The 16,393-nt window shown below is 42.0% G+C and overlaps 1 protein-coding gene across 1 annotated transcript in view; it reads right to left on the reverse strand.

Annotated features, from left to right (window-relative positions):
• The window catches only part of LOC129699849 (dimethyladenosine transferase 1, mitochondrial-like), a 47,973-nt gene that overhangs the window by 28,417 nt on the left and 3,163 nt on the right, over nt 1-16,393 (reverse strand). Inside the window, 4 exon segments of the mRNA XM_055639984.1 lie at nt 4,486-4,594; nt 5,922-5,966; nt 5,968-6,074; nt 12,234-12,384. Coding sequence (XP_055495959.1) covers nt 4,486-4,594; nt 5,922-5,966; nt 5,968-6,074; nt 12,234-12,366 — 394 coding nt within the window. The 5' untranslated portion in view covers nt 12,367-12,384.

Below are 16,393 nucleotides of genomic sequence, written 5' to 3' on the forward strand. Positions count from 1 at the left end.
TAAAATGGACTTTAATTTACAGCAATTGAACACTAAATTTCTTCCATTTGGCCTATAAATTGATGTAAATGAGATTTAAAAATCATGTTTTATAGTGAATTATTTGTGAATATTATTTGGACACTTAGGCTATTTAAAAATGTTAATTATTTATTAAGAAATGGATAGATGTTTAGATCTAGTAATTGAAGTTTGAAATTAGCTACAATTGGGTAACTAACTAATTATATGCTTTCATTTCAGGTCATCCAATTAAGATTATTTTATATTTGTTTCAGAATGCTTCAATCTATGATAACTGAAAATTTCATTCAGTTCTCTTAATTTTTAAGAAGGTTATGGGCTTTTGACTGTCCATGATCACAGCTTTTTTGTTATGTCCATAGAAAATCAATAGGGAACAAGTTGCTAATTTCCGAGTATGAAAATGGCCATAACTTTTTTATTACTTGAGATATGAAAGTGAATTAGGTGTCAAATTAATGTTATTGTTATGCTTTATCTGATGGGATAAATTGCAGACTTGATTTTTTAAATCTCAAAATTTTGTAACATTGCTAGATACAGGCCCGTCGATCCACCAAGTCTGCCCCTACCAGCGATCCCCACACGCTAACATTATCCTACACACACCAGGGACAATTTTCATTTATACCAAGCCAATTGTCCAACAAACCTGCACGTCTTTGGAGTGTTAAAGGAAACCAAAGAACTCGGAGAAAAGCCACGCATGTCACAGGGAGAACATACAAACTCCTTACAGAGAGCACCCATGGTCAGGATCGAACCCGGGTCTCTAACGCTGTAAGGCAGCAACTCTACCGCTGCGCCACCGTTCTCATATTTGAAAATAATCTGTATTACTGCAAATACAGATATTTCAATACACCATAATTTTAAATCACTTATCACAAGCTAATCTGTTTGGTTCAATTTGTCATTATTCATTTACTTTTCAGAGCTTGTTCGAATACTGTGCTTGGCCACAGGATGGCAGCATATCCCAATTTGAATCCATTTTATTTTTCCCCATTATGGAGCTAAACTAATTAGACATAGCCTGAATGACTCACGGAATGATTGATTCCAGCTTCTTAGTTTTGTTAAATGGAATAAAATTCATCATTGTGGTTGATGATGAGGTAGCAAGTGGTTTCAAGAAGAAAAAACAAATTTGAGGAAAATGTTCTGTTTTTTTATTCTTGATCTTATGTTGTTTGTGCTTTTGTATGTAATTTATTCAATGTAATGTCTTGTCTTTTATCTGACCTCAAGTCTGTAATACAAATAAGTAAGAAAGTAAGTTGATCTCAATCTACTGTAAGGTCAGAGTTGGCTTAGTAATATCATTGTGACCCAAGTAAAAATTGTGGTTGAGTTAATAATCCAGGATGAAACTAAATACATTAAATTATTACTAAACTAATGGCGTGACTGTTGACCTTAGATTGTTTACAAAGAGTCACATAACACACTTTCTTGAATGCTAAATCTTTAGAATATCTGCAGAAGCACGTGCCCAATTCTGAGAGTCAAACTTGAAAATGGAAGTCAAGGCCTTGGAAAAGCTGGAGAGATTTTGTCCTTTGAACATAACATTTACCCACCAAACCCTTTTCAGAAGCAGTAACAAACAAAAACTGCCAATTCACATAAGCAGATATAAGGACCACTTAAATGCCGGTCAAATGTTTTCAGGAGCATCTTCTTGGAGAAAAGATAGAATGGGAGGAGAGAGAGATATAAAAAGTGAACTCTAGAATTTAGAGCATGACCATGTGCGGCACGGTGGCGTAGCGGCAGAGTTGCTGCCTTACAGCGCCAGAGACCCTGGTTCAATCCCGACTATGGTTGCTGTTTGTACGGAGTTCGTACTTCTTTCCCGTAACCGCATGGGTTTTCTCTGAGATCTTCAGTTTCCTCCCACACTCCAAAGACATACAGGTTTGTAGGCTAATTGGCTTAGTATAAATTGTAAATTATCCCTCGTGTGTGTAGAATAGTGTGGGGATCGCTGGTCGGTGCAGAACCGTTGGGCCGAAAAGCCTGTTTCCGCACTGTATCGCTAAACTAAACCAAACTTGGTGAGAGATATAAAAAATGAACTCTAGAATTTAGAGCACGTCCATATCAAAGAAACAATTATGACTGTATGTTGCTTTGTGAAGAAGCTTTGGTCAACTGATAGGGAGTGGGAGGAGTTACTGGCGAGAAAACAGAGTTTGCGATGATTACAAAATATAATAAACAAGGTCATCACATATTTTGTTGAAGGTTCCTACTTATCCATAAGTTCATAAGTTCTAGGAGCAGAATAAGGCCATTTGACCCATAAAACCACATGATATACCTGAATAGTATCCATTTCATTCTCCGCTAATATTGTGATCTGATATGACAATGACCCCATAAGGTATGCATGCCAATAGAATGTAGAACATAGAACAGTATAGCATAAGAGACCCTTCAGCCCACAATGTCCCTGCCAACCTTGATGCCAAGATCATCCGTTATCTACCTGCGCATAATCCATATTGCTCCATTCCCTATTCAAAAGGCTTTTAAATACCACTATCGTGTCGGCCTCAACCACAATCCCTGGCAGCACGCTCCTGGCACTCATCAACCTCTGTGCAAAAAGGTTGCCCCAGACATCTATATTACTAAAACTCTTTGTTTGTACCGGCAATGTGTCACTCTGCCCTACTTTTTCCTATCTTCTTCCAAACGCTAGGCTACAGCCTTCCCATTTTCACATATTCTACTCACATTTTTCTTGTTGAAGCGATAAACATCTTCCTGTCATATTCCGACCTATATTTCTGAAGTTATTCATGATTTAAAGTTTAAAAAAAAAGCCTAAACCGCTTTCTCAGAGAGCGTCCAGTGATGATGTCACAATGCCTCTCACAGTGCACCAATCACAATGGGCTCTCAAGCAGCCTGCCGACTACCACTCCATCTACTTAGTTGCCAATTTCAGAGACTTATGGAACAGAACACCGCGATCCCTCATGCCATTAATTGTATATTTTCCCCTTACATTAGACAATAGACATAGGTGCAGGAGTAGGCCATTCGGTCCTTCGAGCCAGCACCGCCATTCAATGTGATCATGGCTGATCATCCCCAATCAGTACCCCGTTCCTGCCTTCTCCCCATATCCCCTGACTCCGCTATCTTTAAGAGCCCTATCTAGCTCTCGAAAGTACCCAGAGGACCGTCCCTCACCGCCCTCTGAGGCAGAGAATTCCACAGACTCACAACTCTCTGTGAGAAAAAGTGTTTCCTCATCTCCGTTCTAAATGGCTTACTCCTTATTCTTAAACTGTGGCCCCTAGTTCTGGACTCCCCCAACATCGGGAACATGATTCCTGCCTCTAGCGTGTCCAAACCCTTAACAATCTTATATGTTTCATTTGACCTCCCAAAGGGAAACAATGAATTTGATATTAACTGGCTACTGGAGAACCAGCAATCAATAGGATTCAGATTCAATAATAGCCAGAGTATAAAGAAGGATCTCGACCCTAAACATCACCCATTCCTTTTCTCCAGAGATGTTGTCTGACCTGTTACTCCAGCTTTTTGTGTCTATCTTCAGTTTAAACCAGCATCTGCAGTTCCTTCCCTTACATAAGCTCTTCAGTGTTTACTTCCTATGTACTGAAAACCAAGAGCAACCTAGATCGTTATTCTATGTTTAAGAAGGAACTGCAGATGCTGGAAAATCGATGGTAGACAAAAATGCTGGAGAAACTCAGCGGGTGAGGCAGCATCTATGGAGTGAAGGAAATAGGCAACGTTTTGGGTCGAAACCTGAAGCCCGAAACGTTGCCTATTTCCTTCGTTCCATAGGTGCTGCCTCACTCGTTGAGTTTCTCCAACATTTTTGTCTACCTTCGTTATTCTATGTGTTTTTTTGTGTATCTTATAATTGAACTAAATATTAGCATTGGTTATAGTTTTACAAATGTTATGTAAAGGGCTGATTTCGGCTTCGATCCGGACAAGGTATTTTAAATGCAACCGATTCAATCTGATTTATAACAATTGGAAAACAATCCACAGCTGAAACGTCTGGCAGTGATTCACTTAATGTAGTGAAGGAGGAAATTATTCTTTAAAGGGATCAGTTTCTTTTCATATTCTACAATGCTGTGACAAAAATGAGGAGGTAGCTTTTTGAAACCACGACGACACTTAAAAAGTTTTTAAAGTATAAAAAATGTGCTAAAAGCATATTTAAAATGTGAAAATGAAATAGAATACGAAAAAGAAAATTGCTTAGCCTGTAGGTCAAGACTAGTCTCAGGAAAAACGGAATAACTCAATAGCTGAGGACCCGTGAGGAATCAATTAAAAAAAACTTTGAGACCAGTTGTTCGTCAAAATTCATCTCCAACATTCTTTCATCAAGTCCAAATCTCGGGACTGATAACAAACTTCTCAAGTTAACAGTTCAACAGTTATTGCAAAGCTTACCGATTTCCCATTCATTTCGAAATTGTTTCGGAAAAGCTCGTTCCATGTTATAGGTCAGAATGTCTCCATGCACAATGCGAATTTTCCCTGGTGCTGCCTCCGCCATCAACTACATGAAAACATAATTGTACTTAAAACAGTCTCTTATCAATGTATTCCTATATCATTTCTGTTGCAAATACAGTTGGTGATTTTTTTTTCAAATACTAATGAATTTGGACAGCAGTGTAAAGGGCCTGTCCCACTTACGCGATTTTTTCCGCGACTTGCCGGCACCCGTCATAATCGCAGCAGGTCTCCGAAAATTTCCAACATGTTGAAAATCCAGTGGCGACCAGAAAAAGGTACGACTCTTTGAGCGACTACTCACGACCATACAGACGTCACCCCGCCGTATTTCTTCCTGAGAAGATTTACGGAGGTTCGACTTTACTTCCTTAGAAGATTACGGAGATTAGGCATGTTGAAGAGGGTTCTCCTAAACTTCTATAGGTGTACGGTAGGGAGCATTCTGACTGGTTGCATCGTGGCCTGGTTCGGCAACTTGAACGTCCAGGAGCGGAAAAGACTACAAGACTACTCAAGAGTGTTTTACTGTCATATGTCCCAGATGGTACAATGAAATTCTTACTTGCTGCAGCACAACAGAATATGTCAATATGTAATCATTGTATATAGCGGGGGGAAGAGAAATAAAATGAAAAAGTTCAATAAATAACAAATATAGTGCAATAATAATGTAGTCTTTTGCAGTTCAGACCTCATAGCTTATTTGTTGTGTTTAATAGCTTGATGGCTGTGGGGAAGAAGCTGTTCCTGAACCTGGGCGTTAGTTTTCAGGCTCCTGCACCTTCTTCCTGATGGCAATGGTGAAATGAGTGTGTGACCAGGGTGGTGTGGGTCCTTGATGATTTTGGCTGCCTTTTTGAGGCAGTGACTATGATAGATCCCTTCAACAGTGGGGAGGTCAAAGCCGGTGATGGACTGGGCAGTGGTCACAACTTTTTGTGGTCTTTTTTGCTCCTGGACGTTCAAGTAGCCGAACCAGGTCATGATGCAACCGGTCAGAATGCTCTCTACCGTGCACCTGTAGAAGTTGAGGAGAATCCTCTTCGACATGCCGAATCTCCGTAATCTTCTCAGCAAGTAGTCGAATATCTGTAAATCTTCTCAGGAAGAAATGTTGCGGGGTGACGCCTGTATGGTTGTGAGTAGCCGCCCAAAGAATCGTCCCTTTTTCTGGTTGCCGCTGGATTTCCGACATGTTGAACATTTTCGGAGACCTACTGCGACTGTGACGGGTGCCGGCAAGTCTCCGAAAAAAATCGCGTAAGTGGGACAGGCCCTTAAGGATTAATTTACTATGGTCATTCGAAAGCTACCATATCGCACACACAACATTGCTTCCTTCACATTAATACATGACAATGCGTTACCTGTAAGCCAGGAATAAATCTGGTATCTTTCTCCACCACGAGTAGTTTCTGCAACGCCAGAATTGAGAATAGATCGAGTGATTCCTCCAGGTCCAGGACCAACTTCACACACATAAGCATTCCTTAAATTTCCAGCTTGCCGAACTATTTTATCTGAAAGGCATGTTATGGTATTCATCAAAGTAATATAACAAAATGTACTAACTTAAAACATTTCAATACAATTGATTAATTAATACTTGTCTGGATCTAAGTGGTACATTTTCTCTTAATGGAACCTTTTATTGCTGCACTGTTCAATATTACACATTAGAACAAGTCCACACCAACAAATACATGCAAAATAATTTAAAACATTTTTTATATGATCAAGGGTAACTTTAGCCATTATCTTACCATTCTAAAACATTCAAGGAAAATAGTTGAGCAGATGTGGTGATTCATTTATTGATACTCTGAAGGTTAAATTGTTGTCTCGGAATTTACGTTTAGTTGAGAGATACAGCGCAAAAACAGGTCCTTCGGCCCACCGAGTACTCACCGATCAGCGATCCCCGCACACTAACACTGCTATGCACACACACACACACATTAGGTACCACTTGTACCAAGGCAAGTAACCTACCAACCTGAACGTCTTTGGAGTGTGGGGGGGAAACCGAATATCTTGGAGAAAACCTACGCAGGTCATGGGGAGAACGTAAAACTCCGTACAGACAGCATCCATCGTTGGGATAGAACCTGGGTCTCTGGTGCTGCAAGCACTGTAAGGCAGCAACTTTACCGCTGCGCCACCGTGCCGCCCTACACATTTGCTCGGTACATAACAGCAACATTAATGCTGCTTACATTTATTAATTAATGCATTGTGCTTCAACTTGTGTAAAGGAAGATAGTTCACGTGAATGCTGCAGTCTTTACTTGCTCTTCTTTCCACCGCACTATCTTTGAAGATTTGACAGAACTACATACTGAATGTAAATCAATCTCAATCTAAGGCTCATGTTTACTCATGGAAATGGACCTTTTTTAATAACACATAATTAATAATGAAAAATACAAGCTACTCTGTCCACACAGGGAACAATTTCACCTCTTAAGCAATTGTTAAAAGTTTAAATGTGTATATTGTATTTTTTATCCGTTAATCCAATTTTGCCTTCTTTTCGTTTCTCTTCCTTAATACAGTGCATTCAGAAAGTATTCAGACCTTCACTTTTTCCACATTTTGTTACATTACAGCCTTATTTGAAAATGGATTAAATTCTTTTTTTTTTTAAATCATCCATCTATACACAATACCTCATAATATAAAAGTGAAAACAGGTGTTTAGAATTTTTTGCAAAGTAATTAATAAGAAATAAATGAAATATCACATTTACATAAGTATTCAGACCCTTTGCTATGACAATCAAAATTGAGCTTAGGTTCATCCTGTTTCCATTGATTATCCTTGAGATGTTTCTACAACTTGATTGGAGTCCACCAATGGTAAATTAAATTGATTGTACATGATTTGGAAAGGTACACACACCTGTCTATATAAGGCCCAACAGTTGACAGTGCATGTCAGAGTAACATGAATTTAATCCATTTTAGAATAAGGCTGTAATATAACAAAATGTGGAAAAAGTGAAGGGGTCTGAATACTTTCTGAATGCAGTGTAGATCGGATTTGATTTCAGCCTCCATCAATGTGATTCCTTTCATGACTGAACCCTTAAATATCAGGCTGTATCACCAACACTTAAGAGGAAAAAAACTCAATTGCAGGATGAGCTGTAACATCTAACTAGCGAGGCAAGCCACAATGCCCCATTCTGTCACGATTCGGGTCTTTGAGACTAAATTAAAGGTGTAGACGCAAAGAACTGCAGGTGCTGGTTTACAAAGAGAGGACAAAGTGCAGGAGTAGCTCAGCAGGTGAGGCAGCATTTCTGGAGGACATGGACGGATGACATTTTGGGTCGGGACCCTTCTTCAGGCTGATCGCAGTTGGGGGATATGTCCGAGAGAGGAGAACTTTTTTTAAAGTAAGCATCCCTTGAGGAGACTTCATAATGAAACAGTTGATTTGAAGGAGTTAGCTTTATTTTCCCATCTCCAAAAAAAGTGCAAGGCATAAACTTAAATGTGATCACTTTGACAGATACAAAAAGCGAACAAGCCAAATGGAAAGGGAATAGGCTTCATGGGAGGAAGCAGAGGGTGATGGTGGAAGGTTGTTTTTCAGACAGTTGGAGACCTGTGACTAGTGGTGTTCCCCAGGGATCAGTACTGGGCACATTGCTGTTTGTGGTCTATAGAAACATAAAAAATAGGTGCAGGAGGAGGCCATTCGGCCATTCGACCCACCACCGCCATTCATTGTGATCATGGCTGATCGTCCCCAATCAATAACCCGTGCCTGCCTTCTCCCCATATCCCTTGATTCCACTAGCCCCTAAAGCACGATCTAACTCTCTCTTAAATCCACCCAGTGATTTTGCCTCCACTGCCCTCTGTGGCAGGGAATTCCACAAATTCACAACTCTCTGGGTGAAAAAGGTTTTTCTCACCTCAGTCTTAAATGGCTTCCCCTTTATTCTAAAACTGTGGCGCCTATATCAACGATTTAGATGAGAATGAAGAAGACATGATTAGTAAGTTTGCAGATGACACTAAAGTGGCTGGTATCATAGATAGTGAAGTAGTTATCAAAAACTATAGCGGATATTGAACAATTTGGCAAATGGGCCCAGAAATGGTTTATGGAAGTTAATGCAGATTGCATTAGGTGTTCTATTTTGGGGAGTCAAACTAGAGCAGGACCTTCACAGTGAATGGCAGAGCCCAGGGGAGTGTTATAGAGCAGAGAGATCTACGAGTGCAGGTACATGGTTCCTTGACAATTGAAAATGGAGGTTAATGCTGACTATCAGGGTGTGTTGCATCTTCGGAGTCAAACCAGGGTTGAACCAAAGGTGAATGGTCAGGTGCCCAGGGATGTGTTGTAGAGCAGAGGGATCTAGGAGTACAAGTACATAGTTCCCTTAGAGTGGCATCACAGGTAGAAAGGGTGGTCAAGAAGGTTGTTGGTACAGTGGCCTTCATCATACAGGGTACTGAGTACAGACGTTGGGATGTTATGTTACAGTTGTACAAGACTTTGGTGAGGCCGCATTTGGAGCATTATGTTTAGTTTTGGTCACCCTGCTGAAGGAAGGATGTTGTTAAACTTGAAAGAGTGCAAGGAAAATTTACTTGAGTATTGCCAGGACTTGAGGGCCAGAGGTCTCGGAAGATTTTTGGCAGTCTAGGGCTTTACTCCTTGGGTGTAGGAGATGTACAAGATCTTATAGAGGTGTACAAGATCATGAGGCAAAGCGATAGGGTGAATGCACAGAGTCAATAGACAACAGACAATACGTGCAGGAGTAGGCCATTCGGCCCTTCGAGCCAGCACCGCCATTCAATGTGATCATGGCTGATCATCCCCAATCTTTGACCAAGATTAGGGAAATGAAAAACCTGAGTACATAATAGAGACCTGAAGGGTAAGTTTTTCACACAGAGGAGGGTGGGTATATGGAACAAGCTGTCATATACCCAGCTGTACACAACATTTAAAAGACATTTTGACTGACATGGATAGGCAAGGTTTAAAGGGATATGGGCCAAATGCAGGCGTGCCTAGTGTAGATGGGGCATTTTGGTCACATGGCAAATTGGGCTGAAGGGCTCGTTTCTATGCTGTACGGGTCTAAGCCTTTTTCCTGCCCAGAATTGTTTTTACAACTTACCAATTTAGCACTTATGCTAGAAAATATTAAGCGCCTACCATAATTAATATCCCTCATAACCAACATCCACTTTATTGTTAAAACTGAACTTTCACGTTAATTTGCAAGTCAGTACCATCCATTCCTGCTGAATATGGTAACAAGAATGGCATGACATGGGTGGGATGTTTGTAGGGATATGGGCAAGTAGGACTAGTGTAGCCGGGACATGTTGGCTGGTGTGGGCAAGTTGGGCCGAAGGGCCTGTTTCCACGCTGTATCACTAGGACTATGACAAAGTTAGCTCTTTTGCACTTCTTGAATGTCTACTCAGACCGTCCCAAAAAAAGGCATCATGCGGTCATTGATTTCCCTATTGTGAACCATTCTGTAGGAAGGAACAGCTTTACTACCTGTTAAGAACACACATTGTTCTGATAATTTTGATGTTAGGGGAGCATTCCTACTGCGATACAAAGGTTAGAACAACATCACTCGATTTCTGCAAATTCGGATTCCTAACCGAAAAGATATCCACCAGGATACACAAGTCTGGTAGATACCTTCATTGTCATAAGGTTATAAGTAATAGGAGTAGATTTAGGCCACTCAGCCCATCAAGTTTACTCAGCCATTCAATCATGGCTGATCTATCATTCCCCCCTAACCCCATCCTCCTGCCTTCTCCCCATAACCACTGACACCCATACTAATCCAGAATCTATCTATCTCTGCGTAGAAATATCCACTGACTTGGCCTCCACAGCCTCCTGTGGCAAAGAATTCCACATTCATCATCCTCTGACTAAAGAAATCTCTCCTTATCTCCTTCCGAAAGGAACGTCCTTTAATTTTGAGACTATGACCTCTAGTCCTAGACTCTCCCACTGGCCATCATGTCATCTTAAAGGCTGTGGAATTCCTAGCCCAATCACTATCATGAACAGATTGGCCTCTTTGAAGAATTGCAAAATCTGCACTAACTCCTGGAAGTCTCTAGTGCTCAAAGTGGAGGAGTATTTGGGATGGGATTGAGGGAGGCAAGATCAAGCATCGCAAGCAGACAAATGCCGTGCATATGTAGAAGCAGGAGTGGGCCACCTCACAAACTACGCACCAACTATCCCGTCACCCACTATCTACCCAACGGTGGAAGGTTTTACCTCACGACCCTCAAAGCGCAAGTGGGAATCACCCTCACTCTTTGAGGGCCAATAGGGAAGGGATCTCATAAAGTCCGAAAAGAGAAACAAAATGTTGGAGTAACTCAGAGGGACAGACAACATCTCTGGAGAGAAGGAGTGGGTGGTGTTTCAGGTCGACCCGAAACGTCACCCATTCCTTCTCTCCAGAGATGCTGCCTGTCCCACTGAGTTACTCCAGCTTTTTGTGTATATCTTCGGTTTAAACCAGCTCCTTCCTACACATCTCATAAAGTCCTCCCTCTTAATACAGTAGGAGCAGAGAAACATAGAAAATAGGTGCAGGAGTAGGCCATTCGGCCTCCCTTCCGGCTGATCATCCAGAATCAGTACCCCGTTCCTGCTTTTTCTCCATATCCCTTGATTCCGTTAGCCCTCAGAGCAAAATCTAACTCTCTCTTGAATACATCACACCACACCAACTGGCTAATAAAATAATGGTCATGCAAGGCCATGGTCCCTGGCAAACTCAAAATGGCATGAAAATTATTCCATTAGTTCTGTCTTTCTCCAGGGAAGATTGAGAAGATAACACAATCGGCAGATTATCTACCAACACTTACTAAAAACACCCTAAAGATCAATGATCAGCCGGAGAAGCAGGACATGGTGACATAGGGGAAAAACTGGTGGAGACAGGTAGCGTGTTTGCAGGTCATGGCTGGGTGGCGTTGCCAGAGGTTTGGGTGGGTGGGTGGGATCCTACAACAGTTGGGTCAGCCAGTGAATCGAGCGAGCACAGTCTGCAGCAGCTGCACAGACCGGCGGTGGAAGGTGCCAATCTGCTGGGCCAGCTCGATCTTAGAGAGAATTTTGCTAAAAATTCTGCTTGTTGACGCGTGTTGGGAAGCTAAAGATGCTACATTGTTCTCAGGAAAACCTTGGCCGAATAATTGGAGCATTGTGTACAGATATCTGTGCGTGATGTTATTATCTGTTCCCTGCAAAACCAACAGAGCCTATGTACGGGTCTAATGTAATTTTGGCAGCTTCAATAAAATCGCAACTCCCCGACCATGCTGTTTAAGGAACTCCGATATGTACCAGTCTGCACATACACTTGTTTGTCCAGCAATATATAAACCCGAGTCATCTATACTCTGAATAAACTGTCTCCTGGGGCAGTTCCTCCGTGATATCATGTAATAACGTCTCACTCTCCATAAGTTCGAGTCCTCAACTGATTTCGCTGACAGGGCCCCTATTTCAATGAACCAGTGTTGCCAAGATACCAGTGAGAAAATAAGAACCTCCCTATCTTCTGAGACCTAAATCGGACTTTTCACAGGCCTGGAAATTACAAGCAGGCATCAGACTGTAAGACTACACGTTAAAGCCAAATAGTTACCTGTTAATCTTAAATCCAACAGGAAATTCTGAGAAAGTTGCTTTTCCGCTCTCAAATTATACAACTTGATAATTTCCCTGATGGTGGGAAGCGGAGGCAAACGGAAAGAAGCAATTCTTCCTCTTGCAGCCATGGTCCAGCCTCCTTGCTCCTAGAAGTACCGAGAAATATGTTAAGACACTAAACACTCAAATGTAAAACATCTACAGGTTTACAGGTTAGTTTATTGTCACGTGTACCGAGGTGCAGTGAAAAGCTTTTGTTGCGTGCTAACCAGTCAGCAGAAAGACAATACATGATTACAATCGATCCATTTACAGTGTTACAGCGTGGAAACAGGCCCTTCAGCCCAACTTGATCACACCGGCCAACATGTCCCAGCTACACTAGTCCCACCTCCCTGCATTTGGTCCATATCCTTCCAAACCTGTCCTATCCATGTACCTGTCTAACTGTTTCTTAAACGTTGGGATAGTCCCTGCCTCAACTACCTCCTCTGTCAGCTTGTTCCATACACCCACCACCATGTGTGTGGAAAAAGTTACCCCTCAAATTCATATTTAAATCTTTTCCCCTTCATCTTGAACCTATGTCCTCGATTCCTCTACTGTGGGCAAGAGACTCTGCGCATCTACCCAATCTATTCCTCTTATGATTTTATACACCTCTATAAGATCACCCCCTCATCCTCCTGCGCTCCAAGGAATAGAATCCTAGCCTGCTCAACCTCTCCCTGTAGCTCACACCCTCTAGTCCTGGCAACATCCTCGCAAATCTTCTCTGAACCCTTTCAAGCTTGACAACATCTTTCCTATTCCCAGAACTGAACACAATACTCTAAATGCGGCCTCACCAACATCTTATACAACTGCAACATGACCTCCCTGCTTCTATTCTTATTGAGCAACCAGGGTGAAGAATATGAATGAATTAATTAGTTAATCAAAGGCTGTCAGGTAAAATAATCAATTCAGGGCATAAGTCAGGTACCGAAACTGAAATAAAGACAAGTAAATACTGCATTCATAGAAAAATAAAAGAGTTATAAAAATTAAAATGAAAGTTGTTGACTTCTTAAGAAAGATCTTCTCGAGAACCACAGATGAACACATTCCATCCTGTAAAACGTTCTCTATTAGTACGGGTGTCAAGGGTTACGGGGAGAAGACAGGAGAATGGGGTTAGGAGGGCGAGATAGATCAGGCATGATTGAATGGCGGAGTAGACTTGATGGGCCGAATGGTCTAATTCTGCTTTTATCACATGAATTTATAACTTAACTTTTAGTTGCAGAGAGGATGTTGGCAGATTATTATTATCATGGGATGAATAGAACACTTCAATGGAAAGTAAAGGTAATCTTATTATTATTCTTACAGCAAAATCCATCCCTGTTTTATCTGGATTACCGTTGTGAAGAAGTCAGGAGCCCGAATTGCTGGAACTACTTGAATTGAACACTGGCAGGTAGATTATTCATTAGTAGGTGTCACCCGATTCCTCTCATCACTCTGCTGATGACTGAGAGCTGGTTTGGGAAATAATTCAATGGCTAGATTTCGTCAAGCTAGCAAGTACTCTCTTGAACATCCACAGGTGTACAGGAGATATTAGAAACATAGAAAATAGGTGCAGGAGGAGGCCATTCAGCCCTTCGGGCCAGCACCGCCATTCATTATAATCATGGCTGATCGTCCCCTATCAATAACCCGTGCCTGCCTTCTCCCCAAATCCCTTGACTCCACTAGCTCCTAGAGCTCTATCTAACTCTCTCTTAAATCCATCCAGTGATTTGGCCTGCACTGCCCTCTGTGGCAGGGAATTCCATAAATTCCCAACTTTCTGGGTTAAAACGTTTTTTCTCACCTCAGTCTTAAATGACCTCCCCTTTATTCTAAGACTGTGGCCCCTGGTTCTGGACTCGCCCCACATTGAGAACATTTAAGAGAGATTTAGATAGAGCTCTAGGGGCTAGTAGAATCAAGGGATATGGGGAGAAGGCAGGCACGGGTTATTGATTGGGGACGATCAGCCATGATCACAATGAATGTCGGTGCTGGCTCCCCCTGCACCAATTTTCCATGTGTCTATGTTTATCCCCAGTGTGTAGGACAGTGTTACTGTATGGCGAGATTGCTGGTTAGCACGGACTCAGTGGGCCGAGGGCTTGTTTCCATGATGTATCTCTAAAGACTGAAGTTTAAAGGACGGTGGGTGCATGGAGCGAGCTGCCGGAGGAAGTTGAAGCCCGCTTAATAACATCATTTAAAAGACATTTGGACAGGTACATGGATACGAAATGTTTAGAAGGATATGGGCTAAACACAGGTAAATGGAACTAACTAGGTCATTATGTATGAATTGAGTCAAAGGGCCACTTTCATTGCTGTATCTCGGAATCTACAATGATTTTGGATTTGCACCAACATAAAACTTATAGACAATAGATGCAGGAGTAGGCCATTCGGCCCTTTGAGCCAGCACCGCCATTCAATGTGATCATGGCTGATCATCCACAATCAGTACCCCATTACTGCCTTCTCCCCATATCCCCTGACTCCGCTATCTTTAAGAGCTCCATCTAACTCTCTCTTGAAAGCATCCAGAGAACCGGCCTCTACTGCCCTCTGAGGTAGAGAATCCCACAGATTCACAACTCTTTGGGGAAAAATGTTTTTCCTCATCTCCATTCTAAATGGCTTACCCCTTATTCTTAAACTGTGGCCCCTGGTTCTGGACTCCCCCAACATCGGGAACGCGTTTCCTGCCTCTAGCGTGTCCAATCCCTTAATAATCTTATATGTTTGAGAATCTTGGAGCATAACTTCAAATCAAGGACCAAAAATAGTCCACGATTCCCTAATTCCCTAAAACACAGCTGGTGTTTGAAATGACATGGAATGCTCACAATCACGTATCAAACTTGACTATTTTTTTAATAAGCAGGATTGATCTCAATGTAAATCTTGAGACCAAATCGCCTACAAAGCTTTGTCAGATTCCCTAACAAATGGAACAGCATCCCTCTTCCCATCAGAACTGCCCCCTCCATCAACTCTTTTAAAAGCCCCGTCCCACTGTACGAGTTCATTCAAGAGTTCTCCCGAGTTTGCCCTGATTCGAACCTGGAGATTTACGGTAATAGCCGTTCGTAGGTACTCGGGGCTCTCGTGGACATTTTTCAACATGTTGAAAAATCTTCACAAGTCTTCCCGAACTTACCGCGTTTCCCGAATACCTGTCGCTAGCGTTACGAGTCGCTAAGAGACGTCCCCGAGTTCCGACGTACCCGCTATGTACATTCTACATGCTTCCACGAGTTTGATTTTTTTTTAAACTCGGGAGAGCTCTTGAATGAACTGGTACAGTGGGATAGGGCTTTCATTTAGTCTAGATTTAAAACGTATTTCTACACTCAAGCCTTTCTTGAGGTCCTCTGAGGGAGCTCTGTAGGTATGTATGTATTGTTGAGGTATGTACCACTGTTTGTAGCATGTTAGTACCTGCACTGATGTAAAACACTTTGGTCAATGAGATGTTTAAGAAGGAACTGCAGATGCTGGAAAATCAAAGGTACACAAAAAAGCTGGAGAAACTCAGCGGGTGCAGCAGCATCTATGGAGCGAAGGAAATAGGCAACGTTTCTGGCCGAAACCCTTCTTCAGACTGATCGGGATCAGACTGAAGAAGGGTTTCGGCCAGAAACGTTGCCTATTTCCTTCGCTCCATAGATGCTGCTGCACCCGCTGAGTTTCCCCAGCTTTTTGTGTACCTTTCGTCAATGAGAGTTGTTTTTAAATGCTATAGAAATAAAATTGACGACTTCTCTTCTTTCTGCGCTGTATGTCTTTTAGTTTAGTTTAGATACAGCATGGAAGCATGTTCTTCAGCCCACCAAGTCCACAGTGACCATCAATCACCCATTCTAGTTCTAAGTTATTCCACTTTCTAATTCACTCCCTACACATAAGGGCCAATTTTCAGAGGCCAATTAACCTGCAAACCCACATGTCTTTGGGATGTGGGAGGAAACCAGAGCAAACCCACACTGTCACAGGGGGAATGTGCAAACTCCACACAGACAGTACCCAAAGTCAGGATCGAACCAGGGTCCCTGGTGCTGTGAGGCAGCAGCATTACTGTGCCATTGTGTCTCCCTT

This window comes from Leucoraja erinacea, chromosome 8 (assembly GCF_028641065.1).
Source record: "Leucoraja erinacea ecotype New England chromosome 8, Leri_hhj_1, whole genome shotgun sequence".
In the NCBI taxonomy this organism is placed as follows: domain Eukaryota; kingdom Metazoa; phylum Chordata; class Chondrichthyes; order Rajiformes; family Rajidae; genus Leucoraja; species Leucoraja erinaceus.